Source organism: Sceloporus occidentalis, unplaced genomic scaffold (genome assembly GCF_023333645.1).
Source record: "Sceloporus occidentalis isolate IW3139 unplaced genomic scaffold, rSceOcc1.0.p SCAF_193, whole genome shotgun sequence".
NCBI lineage: Eukaryota > Metazoa > Chordata > Lepidosauria > Squamata > Phrynosomatidae > Sceloporus > Sceloporus occidentalis.
This window is the reverse complement of record NW_028317173.1, coordinates 1,511,439-1,527,037: the sequence shown is the minus strand read 5'-3', so window position 1 is coordinate 1,527,037 and position 15,599 is coordinate 1,511,439. Positions and strand designations below refer to the sequence as shown.

Here is a 15,599-nt window from a genome sequence, read left to right as displayed (position 1 = left end):
GTAGCCTTAGGCAAGCAGTTTGCAGGCGGTTAATGCTTGATACAATTGCCCTGCTGAACAAAGCATCGGTTATCTCCAGCTCGACAATCCAACTGCCTTGAGTAATCATGTAAAAGTAATAATAGTGCCATGGTCAAGGAAGAGGGAAAGACATTGCAGAAAGCAGCCCTAGTACATAGGGGATACTTATTAAAAGGTGACATTTAATGATTAGATTAAACAGACGACGCATATAAAAGCTCACATACCTGTAGCCACCACGGTTACTCTGTGAGGTACCTTACTGAATCCACAACTCCTTAGTGTTGTACCAAACAAGAACCAAATATAATTTTTGTGGTGTATTCCTCTTTACAAGGAGTCCATTTTGCATATTAATTCCTATGATTTGGCTTATAATAGACAGAGAGTATTAGGATCAAAGGGGTAATTCAAACAATGGAATTCAGGCACTGGACTTGAATCCAGGTGAAATTGTTGATACTGCCAATGGTAGTTGACAAGCCCTCCAGTGGATTTTACTTAATTCCCACTACGCTTTAATCATCAAGAGAAAATCAGAAAGCTGGCTCTTTAGCCAGTAAAAAAGCAGTACAAACCACTTTTGGAAGAAAACATGTTTTATGATTAATATCTAGTCAAAACACAATTAGCAAAAAAAATATTTATTTAAAATGCATTAAAGGGGCACAGAAAGGATTCAGTTCATGAGTAAACGCTTCCTGAAGTCTTTGCTACTGTAGACACCCCAGTGGCCACAAGTGGTATTACAATTAAAACACATAATGGCTCAAAATCTTTAAATCAGAGCAACCCATGGGATTATTGCCTATTTTTCCTTGCCCCCTTGTAATTTCAGGAAAAAAAAGAAAAAAATTTATAGCTTCTGTCAAAATAATGACTTCCTAATATCGTTTTGCTCAATAGCTATTAAGTCAAACTTTATCAGAGTTTAGGAACCAATTCAGGTTCATAATGACCACAAACCTTCCAAATTTCATGTAGAACTGACTATTAGCCAGATTATCAACGAACTAGAATCACTGTTTCATTCTAATGTGGCCAGCAACTCATAAGTATGTTAATGTAACTGCGCGGTAATAACTGCAAATTATATTGTGTCGTCGTACAATTTACAGCTTGTTGCAAAATGTAATTTTGGTTCATTGGTTATTCTGTACAAAGTATCTTACTTTTTCCATTTATCACGTCTTTTCTTAGCTGAGTTCATGAAAACGCACACCAGCGCTATCTTAATTTAAATTACAGACTCTGACAATTTACAGTTAGCGAATCAGGCTCACCCATTCCAAATCTAGATCTAATGGACTGTATCTTCCCCGAGAGCAGAAGACATGACTTACATGGATGTCACCCACTGGCTTTTTGTGGAAATTATTAATAAATCAGTAATTCCATCTGCAAAGATGCTGTTATGTTTATAAATATTTAATTTACCTTCAGGTGTCCACACAATATTTTTTTTCTCAACGCTTAATGACTTTGCAATGCGTTCAGCAGAACGGAAAAGTGTGCAAAGTTATCTGGGTCTTTCCTAGAGAAGAAAAAAAAAACAAATTGTTAATTTCTTGTTGACAGAAATTGATTTAATTTGTCCATTAATCTATGTTCTGCTCTTCCTGGGCAGAATTCCATTGGAAAGTGTAGATTTGGACTGGTCAAGGTATCTGTTTAACAAAGTATCTGTTTTCAGAGGCTAAATTAAAAAATGATTACAATTTAATCCATTGATTGTTGAATGCTCAGGGGCTGTCAATCAATCGCTGGTATAATATTTAATGACTTATCTCTCTAGAAAACATTTTTTTCCCAGTTGTACCAATTGGGACTTAAAGTAAACTTCCTAGCAATTCAAGTGGCTAGAAAAAAAAATGCATTGTATTTTTATTAAACTGTGTCTATAGGAGGATTGCTGTTTGGTTACTTTTATCTGAAGCTTTTTAAATATATGTATTTATCTGTCTATATCTATCATCTAACATCTATCAGCAATCTACATTGATGGATTATACATTTATTGTTCAGTATTTTTCTCCATAACATACATTAAAAAGATGAAAAAGAAATATGAAGCAATATTAACTTAATACTTAATAAAAATATTTTTTGTTAAATAAATATAAGAATTATTAATTAAATATAAAACATATATATATATCTACTTGTATCTATCTATCTATCTATCTATCTATCTATCTATCTATCTATCTATCTATCATCTATCTATCTATCTATCTATCTATCTATCTATCTATCTATCATATATCTATCTATCTATCTATCTATCTATCTATCTATGTATGTAATTTGGAAGTTATCTTTGAAATGCTGTGCAGTTAAGTACTTTTTGCAGGATCATTGGTGATGCACTTGAATGCTGTGGTACACATAAGAAAACATTAACGGTCACCAGATTGTCAAAAAATATATCACTGACAACCAGAGAGGAATATCTGCCAAGTATATAGCAAAAGGTCCAACTCAGCACAATCCAGCCCAATGAGCCACAGCAAACTGTGACCTCCCTTCCCCAAACTTTCCTCTATTCTGCTTATTTAATTTAAAAGGACCTTCAAGTATTAACATTTTTGGTTTTGTCTTCAAGGGTAATTCATGCAAGATTTTTTTAATGTGTCTTTGTAAAATTTCATATGTTTTTTTGTCTTTTTTGTTTCCAGGAAATTGCAGCTTATTTAATAACATTTGAGAAGCATGAAGAATGGCTCACAACTTCCCCTAAAACACGGTAGGAGCATTTTTTTTTAACAAAGGATATTGATTTCTTATTGATTGTTCCTAAAAATTGCAGTATTGGAAAAGACCGTATGTTTATTTTTGTTTAGCTTAAATTTTAAATCTTACATCATAAGAGTATGCTGTGTTTTGTTATGTTTTTCACACAACAAAATAGTTTTAGATATATGTAAATACCAACTCAAGTGACAATACGATTTGGTGGACAATGGACAATGCGATAATAAAACTTAAAATAAACTGCAAAATGAATGATTTGGTCTCAGAGGTAAATAATCAGTCTGGAGACTTAAAGGTGCTGTTCCACTTAGACAACACATTCATTATGTGCACTCGGGTCCCATAAAGCTCTGAAGCCCATAGGCATGTGCTTACTGTGCCTAAATGATAATCTGCCACGTGTTTCTGCATTCAGCAATACAAGAAATGATGTTTCTAACAATGCATTTGATTACAAATGTGTTCAATTCAGCAGTGCAAGTGGAACAGCACCTTTAAACTTTCCTGGATTTGTGCTAATAGACTATATACAAATGTAGAACTGTCATATAGCTAGAATAAATATTTCCATGTTTAGTAATCTATTTATTTTTTCATACATTCCTATGTTGCTAAAATGAAAATTAATACTTGTAGTTTTTGCCTTTTTTTGGGACTGTATATCAAGTAGTTTTAGAAAGCTTCTGGACATATTGAACTTTAAAATTTTATCTCTCCGTGACTTTGTCAGTTTTAAGAGACTTGTTAGACGGTATTTGACATGGATATGCTTTCTATCTGCCACGGCTATGGTTTTTTTGTTCTCTAAGTAAAGGGAATTATGAGGTCCAACATAAAGCCATGTACAGGAATAAAATGGACTTTCAGGTTAACGTATTCAATTTATTTCAGCAGTTTGGTATCAGACCTGGATGTAATTGGTAAGAGGTTTGACATTAGCAGACAAAGTACCCTGCTAACTTTGGTAGGCGATATACTGGAATCAAGGCTGGAGTGGTGATAACAAGGTGGTACCTGGCACTTTAAGGCCAGAGGCCACCTGACAACATAAGTGTGGCTGGATATGCTCAGCCTTACACAATGTTATATGCTCATGAGTGCAGCCGGGGACATCCAGCCACTGGCGGCACGCTGCAACAGCTGGAGCGGCAGGTCAAGTGTGTGTTGGGGGCACTGTTGGCCAGCAGCCCTCCAGGCATTTGTCTAAGGTCCAAATTGATGATTAGTTGATGCAGTTGTGTCATGTGGAGTAAAGTACCTAGACATGAAACAATAAAGGAATCAAGGACTTCCAGCTCTGGAACCAGATAATATTACTTTTGAAATTCTTGTATAATACACAAATACTGTGAAATGCAACAAGTAACAGCACATTCACCATATATAGCCCTTTTTTAATGGATTGGAGTCCATGACCCCCCAGGTACTTTAATTACCCCCCACCACGCGCAGGGTGGAGGAAGAACAGGTAAATTGTCAGCCCTCGTCCTTCTTGGTTAATAGTTTTTTAATTTTAATGTACCTGAGGTGGGGGGACTAGTTTGCGGGTTTCAGATGAGGACATCAAAGGTCACATTGAACCTGGATGCCCTTGCATGAATTTAAAAGTAACAGGCACTCGCAAGCCCTCGCAAACAACTTGCATATTAGTAAATCTAAATGTCTCTGATAAATGCCTGCGCAAATTGCCTAACTGGGGCCTCCTAAAGAATTCATCTAGGAAGATAAAGGTGGGTTGCCAAACCGGCTAGATACAAGCAGTTAAGTAGGCACAGCCCCTGTTCAACCTTGTACCGGGCCCCGCAAGTCCCAGGAATGCTGGGATATGACGGGGCAGTAGAGGTAAGTTATGAGGGACGGTCAACCTAACATCATGGCATTCTAGACATATAGAGTATTTTATGCTCGGCATGGTTTTATTCTGCTTCAAAATATCCTAGCATATCAAAGCCCTCCGACCCTTTAAGGTTCTGATCTCACACTTTCTCCCTCCAGGATATTACAGCCTATTCACCAAACACTGAGAAGTGACATGGTGATATTTTCGTGGAAAACGCAAATTTCTATCAGCCAAAAAAACCAAGCTTATAATACACAGCACAAATTTATTTTTAAGGCTTTGGGGAAAGTAAATCCAAAGCCCTCGCACGTCTAAAAGAATCAGTCTCGATTCTATGGGCATATATTCATTCAAAAAGATCTATTCTACAGATGTGGCATAAAAAGAGTTCCGCACCTTCAGATCAAGGTACTTGCTACATATTTGAACTCACAAGAGAGCTTGTTGAGCTTTTAACATTTTGGAATATGGAAGCACTGATTTTTTTTTTAAGATGAAAGAAGCACCGTAGGCTGACGGTTCCTAAGTGGCCATTATGTTTTTTCATATATATTTAACACTTCTTGACTTAAAGAGAATAAATTACTTATACGTAGGGAGGCAGCAGTTGTCCTTTCTTGGTCCTTTAGTTTAAAGAACGTCCCCAGACATGTCCGACTAGATTGTAGATAATATGTGTATATCAATGATTGCACACCCAGTGCAAAATCACATCTGTACTGCGACATGGTGACTTCTTTAAATCCACTGTCCTGAAAAATTTTACTCAAAGTTCGTGTTTCTTTTTTTAATTCATTTGACAAAATCTACAAAGTAAACAGTGTTTGGCGATGCTTATATGATTTGCAATGTGGTTTATATCATGTATGGTTTAGTAGATAAATCCCACAGTCTCTGTCACTACTAGTAGTCTCAGTGTTCTCTATTCATTTATAGTATGGTTTTGCCATGACTTGCCAGCAGAGGCAGGCTGGCCCAGGAGGCGGGGGGACAATTGCCCCCCCAGGCAGCCTCCCAAAAATTCTTAAAGAAGGCTCGCTTTAAGTCAGATGGCAGGGTCATGTAACACAATGTTACGTAACCCGCAGTCAAGTCGTGGCTACTCGCATACACTGTGCAAGCAGCTAGGGAGAAGTCTTCAGGGAGGTAAAGGAGTGAGGGGAGGGAGTGCGAGAGATAGTAAGGGAGTGAGGGAGGCAGGCAGAGAGAGAGTGAGAGAGATGATATGTATGTATGTTACAGTGAATGTGTATCTGTTAGCATTAGTGTGCGTGTAAATGTGTGTTAGCATGAGGGTGTAAGCGTGCGTTAGTGTAAGTGTGTGTAGCAAGTTTATGTGTAAGTAGATGTAAGTGTGTATTAACATATGTATAATCATGTGTTAGTGTGTGAGTTGCATGAGTGTGTATATGTGTGTGTAAGTTTGTGTGTTAGTGCAAGACTGTGTGAATATGTATGCTAGTGCGTATGTTAGGTACCAGTGGGGCATCAAGGGGCCGATAGGGCCACTTGCTTTACCTGACCTACAGGTAGAAGGTGCCAGCATTGATCTTTGTGTTGGAAGTTGCCCCAGCTCATTTGCAGCTACCACAAAAAGTTTTGGGTTCAAATCACAGGTCAGGGGGGCTTCATTGTCTCTGTAACCCCCAAAATTAGGTCAGCAAATTGCATTGACATGAAACAGCAGAACCCAATCCTATTCGTTACAGCTCTCTTCTTAAGATTAAAGAAGGGGCGAAGAATACGTTTACAAGGACCACTAATAGAAACATATGCAGACATACTCAATTTAAAATAAAAAATACAAAGTGACAATTATCTTAATATCACGGCATCGACCTCTTTTAAACTCCCGCTTGATATGTAAATTTCCTTTAAGGATGAAAGCTTCATGACTGGTCAAGCACTCTGTGTATTCAGTTATGAAGTTTGTTTAGACTTTTAACGTGGAAATTAATTGGAGCCGTTTAAATGCCGAGTTCATATCAGAAGGCTTTTTATATTAAAAAATGAATGACATAAATATGGCATCAAACAGGAACCTTTTCATTTATGTTCGTGGCTGGAAGACGTGCTAATTTTGCTTTGGAGAAATTAATAATTAAGACAAATTGACACAATAGAAAATTATAAAGTTTATTTTTAATAAAACATAATTTAAAATCTGTTGTACTGATTTAATGGTCATCTTCCAACATTACCAGGTTGATATTTAAAGCAAAAGGATCATGAATAATAGTTGGGACATTCATTTGTTTTAAACATATGGTAGTATAAGATTAGCAATGAATTCTGACCAAACCAAAGTTTTGGTGAAAAAGTATATATATATACACTTAAATCATCATATTCCCATTATGTTGGGAGGTTATAAATATCTTATTATTCAAAATAGTTTCTTATAGAGTTTAGATTATTTATATGCCAGCTACCTTTACATTGGAAACAAACTAAATAACAAAATGTTCCCATTGGTTTGAATGAGTTACTTCTTAACTCATTTGGGGTCAGGTACACTATATATACGCTAATTGGAAAACTTTTGGATCGGGGGTAGTTACCATAAAGGAAAGAATGTCAGTTAATGGATTTTTATCCATTGAATCCAGGCACCGACATGTTCAAAAAGACAGACGATTCTAATTAAAAAGAAAGTTTTACCCAATTTTTCCCCATTATGTCTTTGATTTACTCATTTCTTGATGTGAACTTTGGTGTCAAAGAATGGACATATTGTCTTTTTCAGCTCCGTCAATCTTTAGGCTTTAAAGACAATTCCAGCATTCCATTTTAAGAACCAAAAATTAACAATTTTCACCTCCATTTTTCATCGATGGAAAAACATTGATATTTTCCCTGCGTTCACAGTATATTGGTAAGATATGTCACTGTATCTTAAGTAAAACCCTGTTGCTTTGTGGGCGGCGAGAGCTGGCCAGACTTGGCCCTTTTCTTTTGTTAATTAAAATTTTGATCAATCTGTAAGACTTGTTCAAATAAACTTTAAGTGCATTGTGCATTTAAAATGATTTAAGGAGCTTTTACTATGATTTTAATTTTTGTCTTCCTGGGTCTTAAGACAGATTTTGTATATTTATGTCCCAATGCTTTTTAAGTCCTTAAATACCCTTTTTTTCTAAGTGTGTAATTCACTAATTTATCCAACAGGCTCTAAATATATAAGATAATAAGAAATATGAAAATAAGGGTTAGGGTTTTATAATAATAAAATAATGATATAATAATTTATACATAATCTAGATATATAAAATGCATGATAAACATATAATAATTTGGTGTTTTTGGAAAATTTATGGCATAATTTATATAAAAAAAATGTGTATTTTATGCTTTTTCACCAATTTTAATCCTTTGGATAGGTTGGAAAGAGATTAGATTTTTTATTAGAAGATTTACTATAAATCTGAAAAGGTCTTTTCTACCTTCTACTAAGATGCTTAAGAAATAAGTATTTTCTGAAGGAGGAAGGGCCATTGGTCTAGCCTAGGGCCCCAAGAATATAGGTAGACATGACTTCTTATGATAGGTCACCTTTGCAGGGAGGTCACGGGACAGAGACATGTGACCCCATACTGTGAGCATAGCAAGCAGTCCAGGGGGCCGCACATGTGTCATTTGCAAGCCACTGGCCTTAAAGTAGCAGTGGAGGATTCACATTCAACTTTCTTATTTTTGTTTAGGAAGTCCAAGAGTTTCTTAACCCCTTCATGACAAAGGCCGTACATGTACAGGCTCACAATGCATTGTTTTTAATGGGTTTAAGGACAACCCATTGTCCTTAAGGGGTTAAACAACCACTCTGGCAAAATGACCGATTCTATTGAGTGTGGATGCAGAATTTCAACTGACACCAACATTCCTCATCCTGCTTTTAACATGGCAGCGTTTTGATAAAGTAGCTGGCGTGAAATGTGCCTCCACTGTCATCCACAATCTCCATATACCCACAGAGTGTCATCTCCACAATCACAATTGATATATGATTGTTTACGTATATACGAGTTTGAAAGCGGTTCACGGTTTGATAAATGAGTATTAAACAAAGGCCGGGGTAAAGATGAGAGTAATTGCTTATGCATTTCAGAATGTGGAAACGTTTGATAAATATCATGGACGGGAATTTACAGAGAGGTTCTGTTTTATTTTTTGATAGAGGGAATATTCCAGTGCCAGGTTGGTCATGGACGTCAGATTCTGTTTTCTTTGCCATACATCCCCGATTGATAGGCAGAGTAATAATTAATCAGGATTTTTTATATATTTTTTAAATAAATCTAGGACCATTCAGCCCATCTAGTTTGCCCCTTTGCCCTGCTGTAAAGACTCAAACCTTAATCTGTCCCCTGTCGCATTTTAAAGTCAGCAGCCATATGCCTATTCCGTGGATATTTCAATTTCTTTACTGTTTTAGCCTGAACCACTTCTTCTGGGAGGCTCCTCCATTTATCTACCAACCTCTCAGTATGGTGGTAAATCTTTATGTCGCTAAGACTGGAGTAATGCATGCACTCAACTTAACTGAACTTTTTACTTGGATTGATTTATACAAAGTTTCAAATTTTAAATGTTTCAAAGAAAAAAATAAAATAAAAAATAAATGTCGATATTGTCGTTTTGTTTTAATTATTTCTTAGACGACTTGCTCTAAATGGAACTTATTAAACTTCTGATACTGGATATTTTTAATACATTGCTTACATCTTGCAGCCAGTTTGACACGAGAGAAACATTTGGAGAAAAATATGCATAATATTATTGCTGAAAAATAAAACTGATCTTCAATATTTCACAGTTGCACTAAAATGTTTATTAGTATTTAATACTTCTGGAGAAATTTTATTTAAGGGAAAATGATAAGTACTTTTTTTGCCAAATGTCTAGTGTATGAATAATAAGTGAGACAGAAATAATGAAATACTGTAAGTTCTTCCTTTTTAAAAAAAAGAGTATAAAAAACATAAAGCAAAAAAAAATAAAAAAATAAAAGTAAAAACAATTTATGGTTAAAGGGACACTCCAGCCATCACATGATCACTGAGAGGTCAATTTAAATTTACATTATCCCCCCTCTTACAAATGCATGGCGGAAATCTGCCCCTCCCCACCCTCCTGCTACTTGCCATGCAGGAGATCTCGTTGCTTGTGATTTACCTAACCCCACTCAGCATGAGTACTTGCTCGGGGGGGGGAGGGGGGCATTGCTGGACTACTCATAAAGAGGAAGCACTCCTATTAAACTCAATCGAAGAACTTTCCTGCCATTGATAGGCTGTTTCAAGCAGTCAATCAGTGGAAAGAATGATTGTTCCACAGAGAAGCTGCAGCTTCTCCCCAAGGCAAGTACTTTATTATTATTATTTATATTTTAAAGAATTCATATACCTACTTTTAACAAAATATGTATTCTTGAGGCTGCCTGGGACATTATACTGTCCCTTTAATAGGATTCTTGCCTATATTAATACATATAGCCATCCTTATAAAAAGGTATACAATATATAAATACTGAATAAAATGTTTTAGAAATTTCATAAAGCCATGGCTTCAACTGTATTCAGCGTTTTAGAAAAACATGAAAAATACAGCTTCCTGCCAATTAGACATTAAAAATACCTGCCGCTTTTATGTGGCTACAAGTTGATGCCTTTCCGTCTTTTATGTGACAAAAACCGGGTTGTAACTGTCTTCCCATTTTAAGCGATGGATTTTTCCGACAACAAGTAGTTTCATCCTTAAGTTATTACCTGCAGTTTTGTCTAAACAATAATTTTATTAGAATATTATACTGACATGCTACTTCTAAATCATATTGTGGCCTGCCGTATCTGACATCTCATCCAAGGCTGTATCCCCATCATGTTACCATTCAAATTGAATTTCGCAGCAATATCAAACCTCCAGAGATTGGGAGCATTGAAAAGCATAGAAAAACAATGTCGGATCCAAGTGTGTTTTAATCATGTTAAGTGATCCTGAAACACGTCTCCCATGCAATGTGGGAATCGGCAACTTTTGGGAATTAAATCATGCCACAAATAGAAATTATAAGTGGAATATATCAGAGAACAAAAAAAAAAAGAACGTAAACACTGTAAGGATGTTGGAAAAAATAAAATAAGAAGGAAGTTTTCCTTTACTGGGAGGGTAGTAGATAAGCTGAACAGCCTCTCAGCAGTGACACCAATACAGTGAGGGGATTTAAACACGTATGGGATCGGCATACGGCTCCTGAATCTAAGACGAGACCAACGACTGATTAAGGTTTGAGTCCTTACAGCAGGAAAAACGGGGGCCGAATGGGGCCAATCTGCCCGTGAATTTTCTCTTTTAACCCCATGGGTCTATTTTAACCAATGTTGGGGAAGAGAGACGATCATTGTTGGGACTTGGGTTACTTGGTCATAGAGATGACTTGAGGGATACAATGTAACAATTCCCGGTGTTGAGTTAAGCCTTGCACAGCAGTTATTGTACATCGCTTTACGTTCATAGAGTTCTAGTAAATTCCATATCCTTATTACAACCAAAGAGAATAAAAATTAACAATAAGATAAAAAAAACTGATAATAACCCAAAGACAAGCAAAGACATGCTGATGGAAGGAGAAGAAGACCCTGCTCTTAACCTTATAGTCTTACTAACCACTAAAACCTCCGAGTATGAAACTTAGACTCTCCTTGTCTCAGTCTAAATGATGTCCCTTGCCAATCGGTTTAATGATAACTTTACGTACCTTTAGGTTGTCTCTCTACTCTAAACCACGTGAGGCTCTATCTGGTCTAACCTGGTTCTCACAGCCTTTGTCATGGCAGAGTGAAGAAAAACTTCAGGGCAAGAAATGTATTGTTATGTTAGTTTTGCCTCAAAGCTCGGTTCCTTTGAGAAATAAACAAACAAACAAAAAAAAATTACTTCCTTAAATTCAAAACAATTATTTTCAAAAACAACAAAAGTGAATTAATTTCCCTTAGAGTATTTCAGAATGTTTATTATTCTTTAAGATGTAATGATTAAAAATATTTATTTATGCTACCTATTTATACAAAGTGATCCATCAACCTCTCCATACATTGTAAAACCTACGTACATAAAAGCTTCTTTTTTTTTTACATTAAATGCTATATACCAGAGCATTTTTAAGAAACGGTTAATAGATTTCGATAAACCAGATTGATTAAATAATTAATTGTAAAGTTAATTGAGAAATTATTCAATTTCCAGGTAAAATGGGGTGATAAATATTCATAACCTTTTTTTATTAAGAGAATTCCCATTTCCTGTGTCATTATAGCTGGATTAACTAAAAAGTCTTTTCATGCTGATTGAAAACAATTGTCCTTTTGAATTAATTTAAAATATGAAAACTAGTACCCGCTACAAATGTAATTCTAAGTCTATTTTACTGAGGTTATATAACTCCAAAGGGGCCATTTTTATATTGACGTTCTTTTTCATGTAACATATATAATTATAGATTTATAATTTTACATTTTATATGTTTGACACTGCGACCCGTCCATAACCGTCAAGTCCATTTTAATGTTAAAGCCATAACACATACTTTGCATTTAGATTTTATTACTAGTTACTTTTACATTCTAAGCTTTAAATCGAAAAAGCTAGGAACAGAGAACATAAAAAAACATAGATTATTATAACATTCTTATTAGAATATACAGTATATATAAATATATATATACTACCTGAGAACTCTCCAGGTCTGACTCAGAGTCGCAGAGTGAAGCTCTGCTTCCTTGGGTCTCCGAGTCACACTTTTCTTTCTATGTAGATGTCCTTTGCATGAATATCCCGGCATTAAGAGGCAAACTTGCGCAGAAAAGTCTTCTGTTTCACTCCAAGGGATCCATTTGTAGAAATTGTCAAAGAGAGAGGCTTGCGCAGTATATGACTGCGATGCTGCGTAATTTATAAAGCCCATATGGCTGTAATGGCCCGAAGATGCTGCAGGTGTCGGTGTATTTTCCTATCATACACCTCAGTAGATTAAAAAATACCCAGCTTTGTATTTTTCTGCCTCAATATTTCTCTATTTCTAAAGTAGTCCAAATAAGCTGTCTTCAGGCTGTGATTAGTGATGCCAACCTGGTAGGAGTTGTTGGTAATTAGGTTGGTCAGACAGGTGTGACAATGTACAGAAAAGAAAAGACGGAATTCCTCCCATCGCCCGCAGGAGATGTTACCAGTAACATGCCTTTTTTAACATATTATTTGATCCATTTTCTGTTGAGAAAATCAATGAAACCTCTTCACTTTTGACACATTGCTAAAACTTCTCGTTTGTTCAATTTGCCTGAGCAACGTAGAAAAGACGGCATATGAGAACAATTCAGCCTCGTCTGGTCTGCACATTTTTCCTGCTGTAAAGACTTAGACCTTAATCAGTCGTTGGTCTCGTTTTAGATTCAGGAGCCGTATGCCGATCCCGTGCATGTTTAATCCCCTCGCTGTATTAGCCTCTAACTGGGGATGGCTAGGAGGTCCTGGCACTTTAAGGCCAGCAGCCACCAAATTACCTAAGTACGTCTGCAGGCTGGATACGCGTGGCTACACTTTACATTATAATGGTCACCCAGTGTGGGTGAGTATGGGGGGCAGATGGCCAGTGCCCAATCAAGTATTAGCCTGGTGCGTCAGACGGCCAGTCCGTGACTGGTCGCAAGAGGTACTGAAAACCGTATTGCTTGTCTCCCAAAATATCTTTTGATTTAATTCTACAAATAACTTTTACACCTACTGAAAGCTTTTCTGTAACCAAAAATGACATCACAAAGGTGAATGTAACTTATAACCACACTTTCTATTGTTTCTATCCACATTATTGGGGCTTTTAAGGCTGTAGAACCCTTTGATACTCTTCTACCCTACAAACATTCTGACCTCCTAGAAAAGCGGGGCATCAGGGCCGGAAAAAGTGTGCAAAATGTGTCAATGCACAATAATCTTCCAGAATGTACTAGAACTTTGGGCAAGCGATTCTGTAATTAATATTAATAATATTCTTATAATAAGTGCATTAGAATGGCTACTAAACAATTCCAATATATATTATTTATTGATTCATATATCGCCATCATTCTCCGCAGCAGTGTAAGCGTGGAGCATAGCAAGGGCCTTGTTCGGCTGATGTTTCTGTTTCATTTCCAGGGAGATCTAAAATGTTTTTTTTTTTTTATGTAGTACAGTTTTATTGTATTTATAAGGCACAGCTTAATAAGAAAATATATGGGTACAAGAGAAATGCCTGGTAAAACTTACTATGATTAGCTAAATATATCCTCGCAAGTAAAAAGCCACGGAGAACAGGGCCATTATTGTTAAAAAAAACACAATTATGAGCTTACTTATCACTGTAATGTTACGCTCCAGCGAGAACAAGTACTTGAATTTTTTAAATGTTGGTAGTTTTCTTTTAATTCATTGAAACTTGGTTCTCATACAAATTGATATGATGAGAACGGCAAGCAAAGAGCATCTCGTATCAAAAAAAAAAAGAAAAAAAGTGATTCTGGTGGAAAAGCTGAGAATGGTCTTTCTTTCTGGTCACCGTAGCAACCTAAGGAATGGTGCATGAAGCTTATATTGCTTGTTGTGGTGATAAGGCTACCTTTCAAACCATAATCACTACTCAGGAGTGACTGATTCAGCGCATGGTCAATTCAAACTAAAATCGTGTTGTTTCATTTTATATGTGAAACAGTTTTTAAAACCTTTTTGTAAACCCTAAGTAAAGTAAAATGGCGCATCTCCTTGAGGTTTGCTTGAACCGAGCCTGGCTTACCCGCAACAGAAGGAAAGTCTTCTCCAGGACTAAAACCCTGAAAAGCAACAGACTTGGCTCTCTTGTCTCAAGAAAAGGCCGAGCCAGACATTGGAAGTCCCGATACAAATAAGCTCACTTATCTATAAGAAAGTTGAATATTTGTGCTTTATGTGTGAACGAAAGAGTTTCGGAATTCTTTGCCAATGGACTCCTTCAACCAGTTGGAGTAGACTTGGACGATGACAGGACGTCGTCTTTGTCTTTAGGGAGACAAAACAGACATCATTTAAGACCAAAAGTTAATTACAATGGATTCCGAAAGAAGCCACCATTTTCCAAAATGAGTTACCTTTTTTTATAATAAAATTGAATATATAAAATCCCTGAAATCCCTTTTTCCTGCTGTACAGTACTGATCTAGAACACGGCACCATTTTATCGTCGATTACGGTAAGTTCTATAGCCATCCCGCCTTCTTAACATTCAGTATTGGTAATTAAACAATCCTTTTATCGTTTTAATTCCTTTTACGGTATCTATTTTAAATCGTATCTATTTAAATGAACACTAAATGTCACAGCAGGTATTAAATTAATATTTGAATTGAAAAACACACACACAAATTTCCAAGTTTAGCATTTTCCTATTTAACAGAACGTCTAATAATATGCGAATAGTAAAACATACATATAAAAATAATTTGCCTGACTTTATAAAAAAAAAAAAGTATATTAAATATGTCATCCGGGTCTTTATTTCTCTCATTACCTTGTGTCAGGGTTTTTAGATGCTCTGTAAAACACATTCCTTACCAAAAAAAAAAAACCTCCAAAAAAACTACTTGTCGTGAACACAGACCATGAAAATTCATATTTATTCATAATATTAAACACTGGAGCAAAATTAAACGCAGTAGTGTTTTAATTGACTTCTAGGTTCTTCATATCTGCATCCAGGAGACCATTTACAAATCTAACGTTTTTACATTTACATAAAGAAAAAAAAATCCCAACACCTCTAAAATAGTTTTTTTTTGCCAATTGGAATAGATCTTTTAAGTTGCTCTGCAATATTTATGCTTTTAGAATTTAATGACCAAAACCCATAAATAATTACTTAATCATATCAAATGATATGCCTCATTTTTCATTTTTTAGGGAAAGCTTAATTGTCATATACAAC

The 15,599-nt window shown here is 35.8% G+C and overlaps 1 protein-coding gene across 1 annotated transcript in view; it reads left to right on the top strand.

Moving 5' to 3' along the window:
- The window catches only part of CAMTA1 (calmodulin binding transcription activator 1), a 527,355-nt gene that overhangs the window by 29,968 nt on the left and 481,788 nt on the right, over positions 1-15,599 (top strand). The window contains exon 2 of the mRNA XM_089502107.1: positions 2,700-2,767. Coding sequence (XP_089358233.1) covers positions 2,700-2,767 — 68 coding nt within the window. The remainder of the gene's footprint in view (positions 1-2,699; positions 2,768-15,599) is intronic.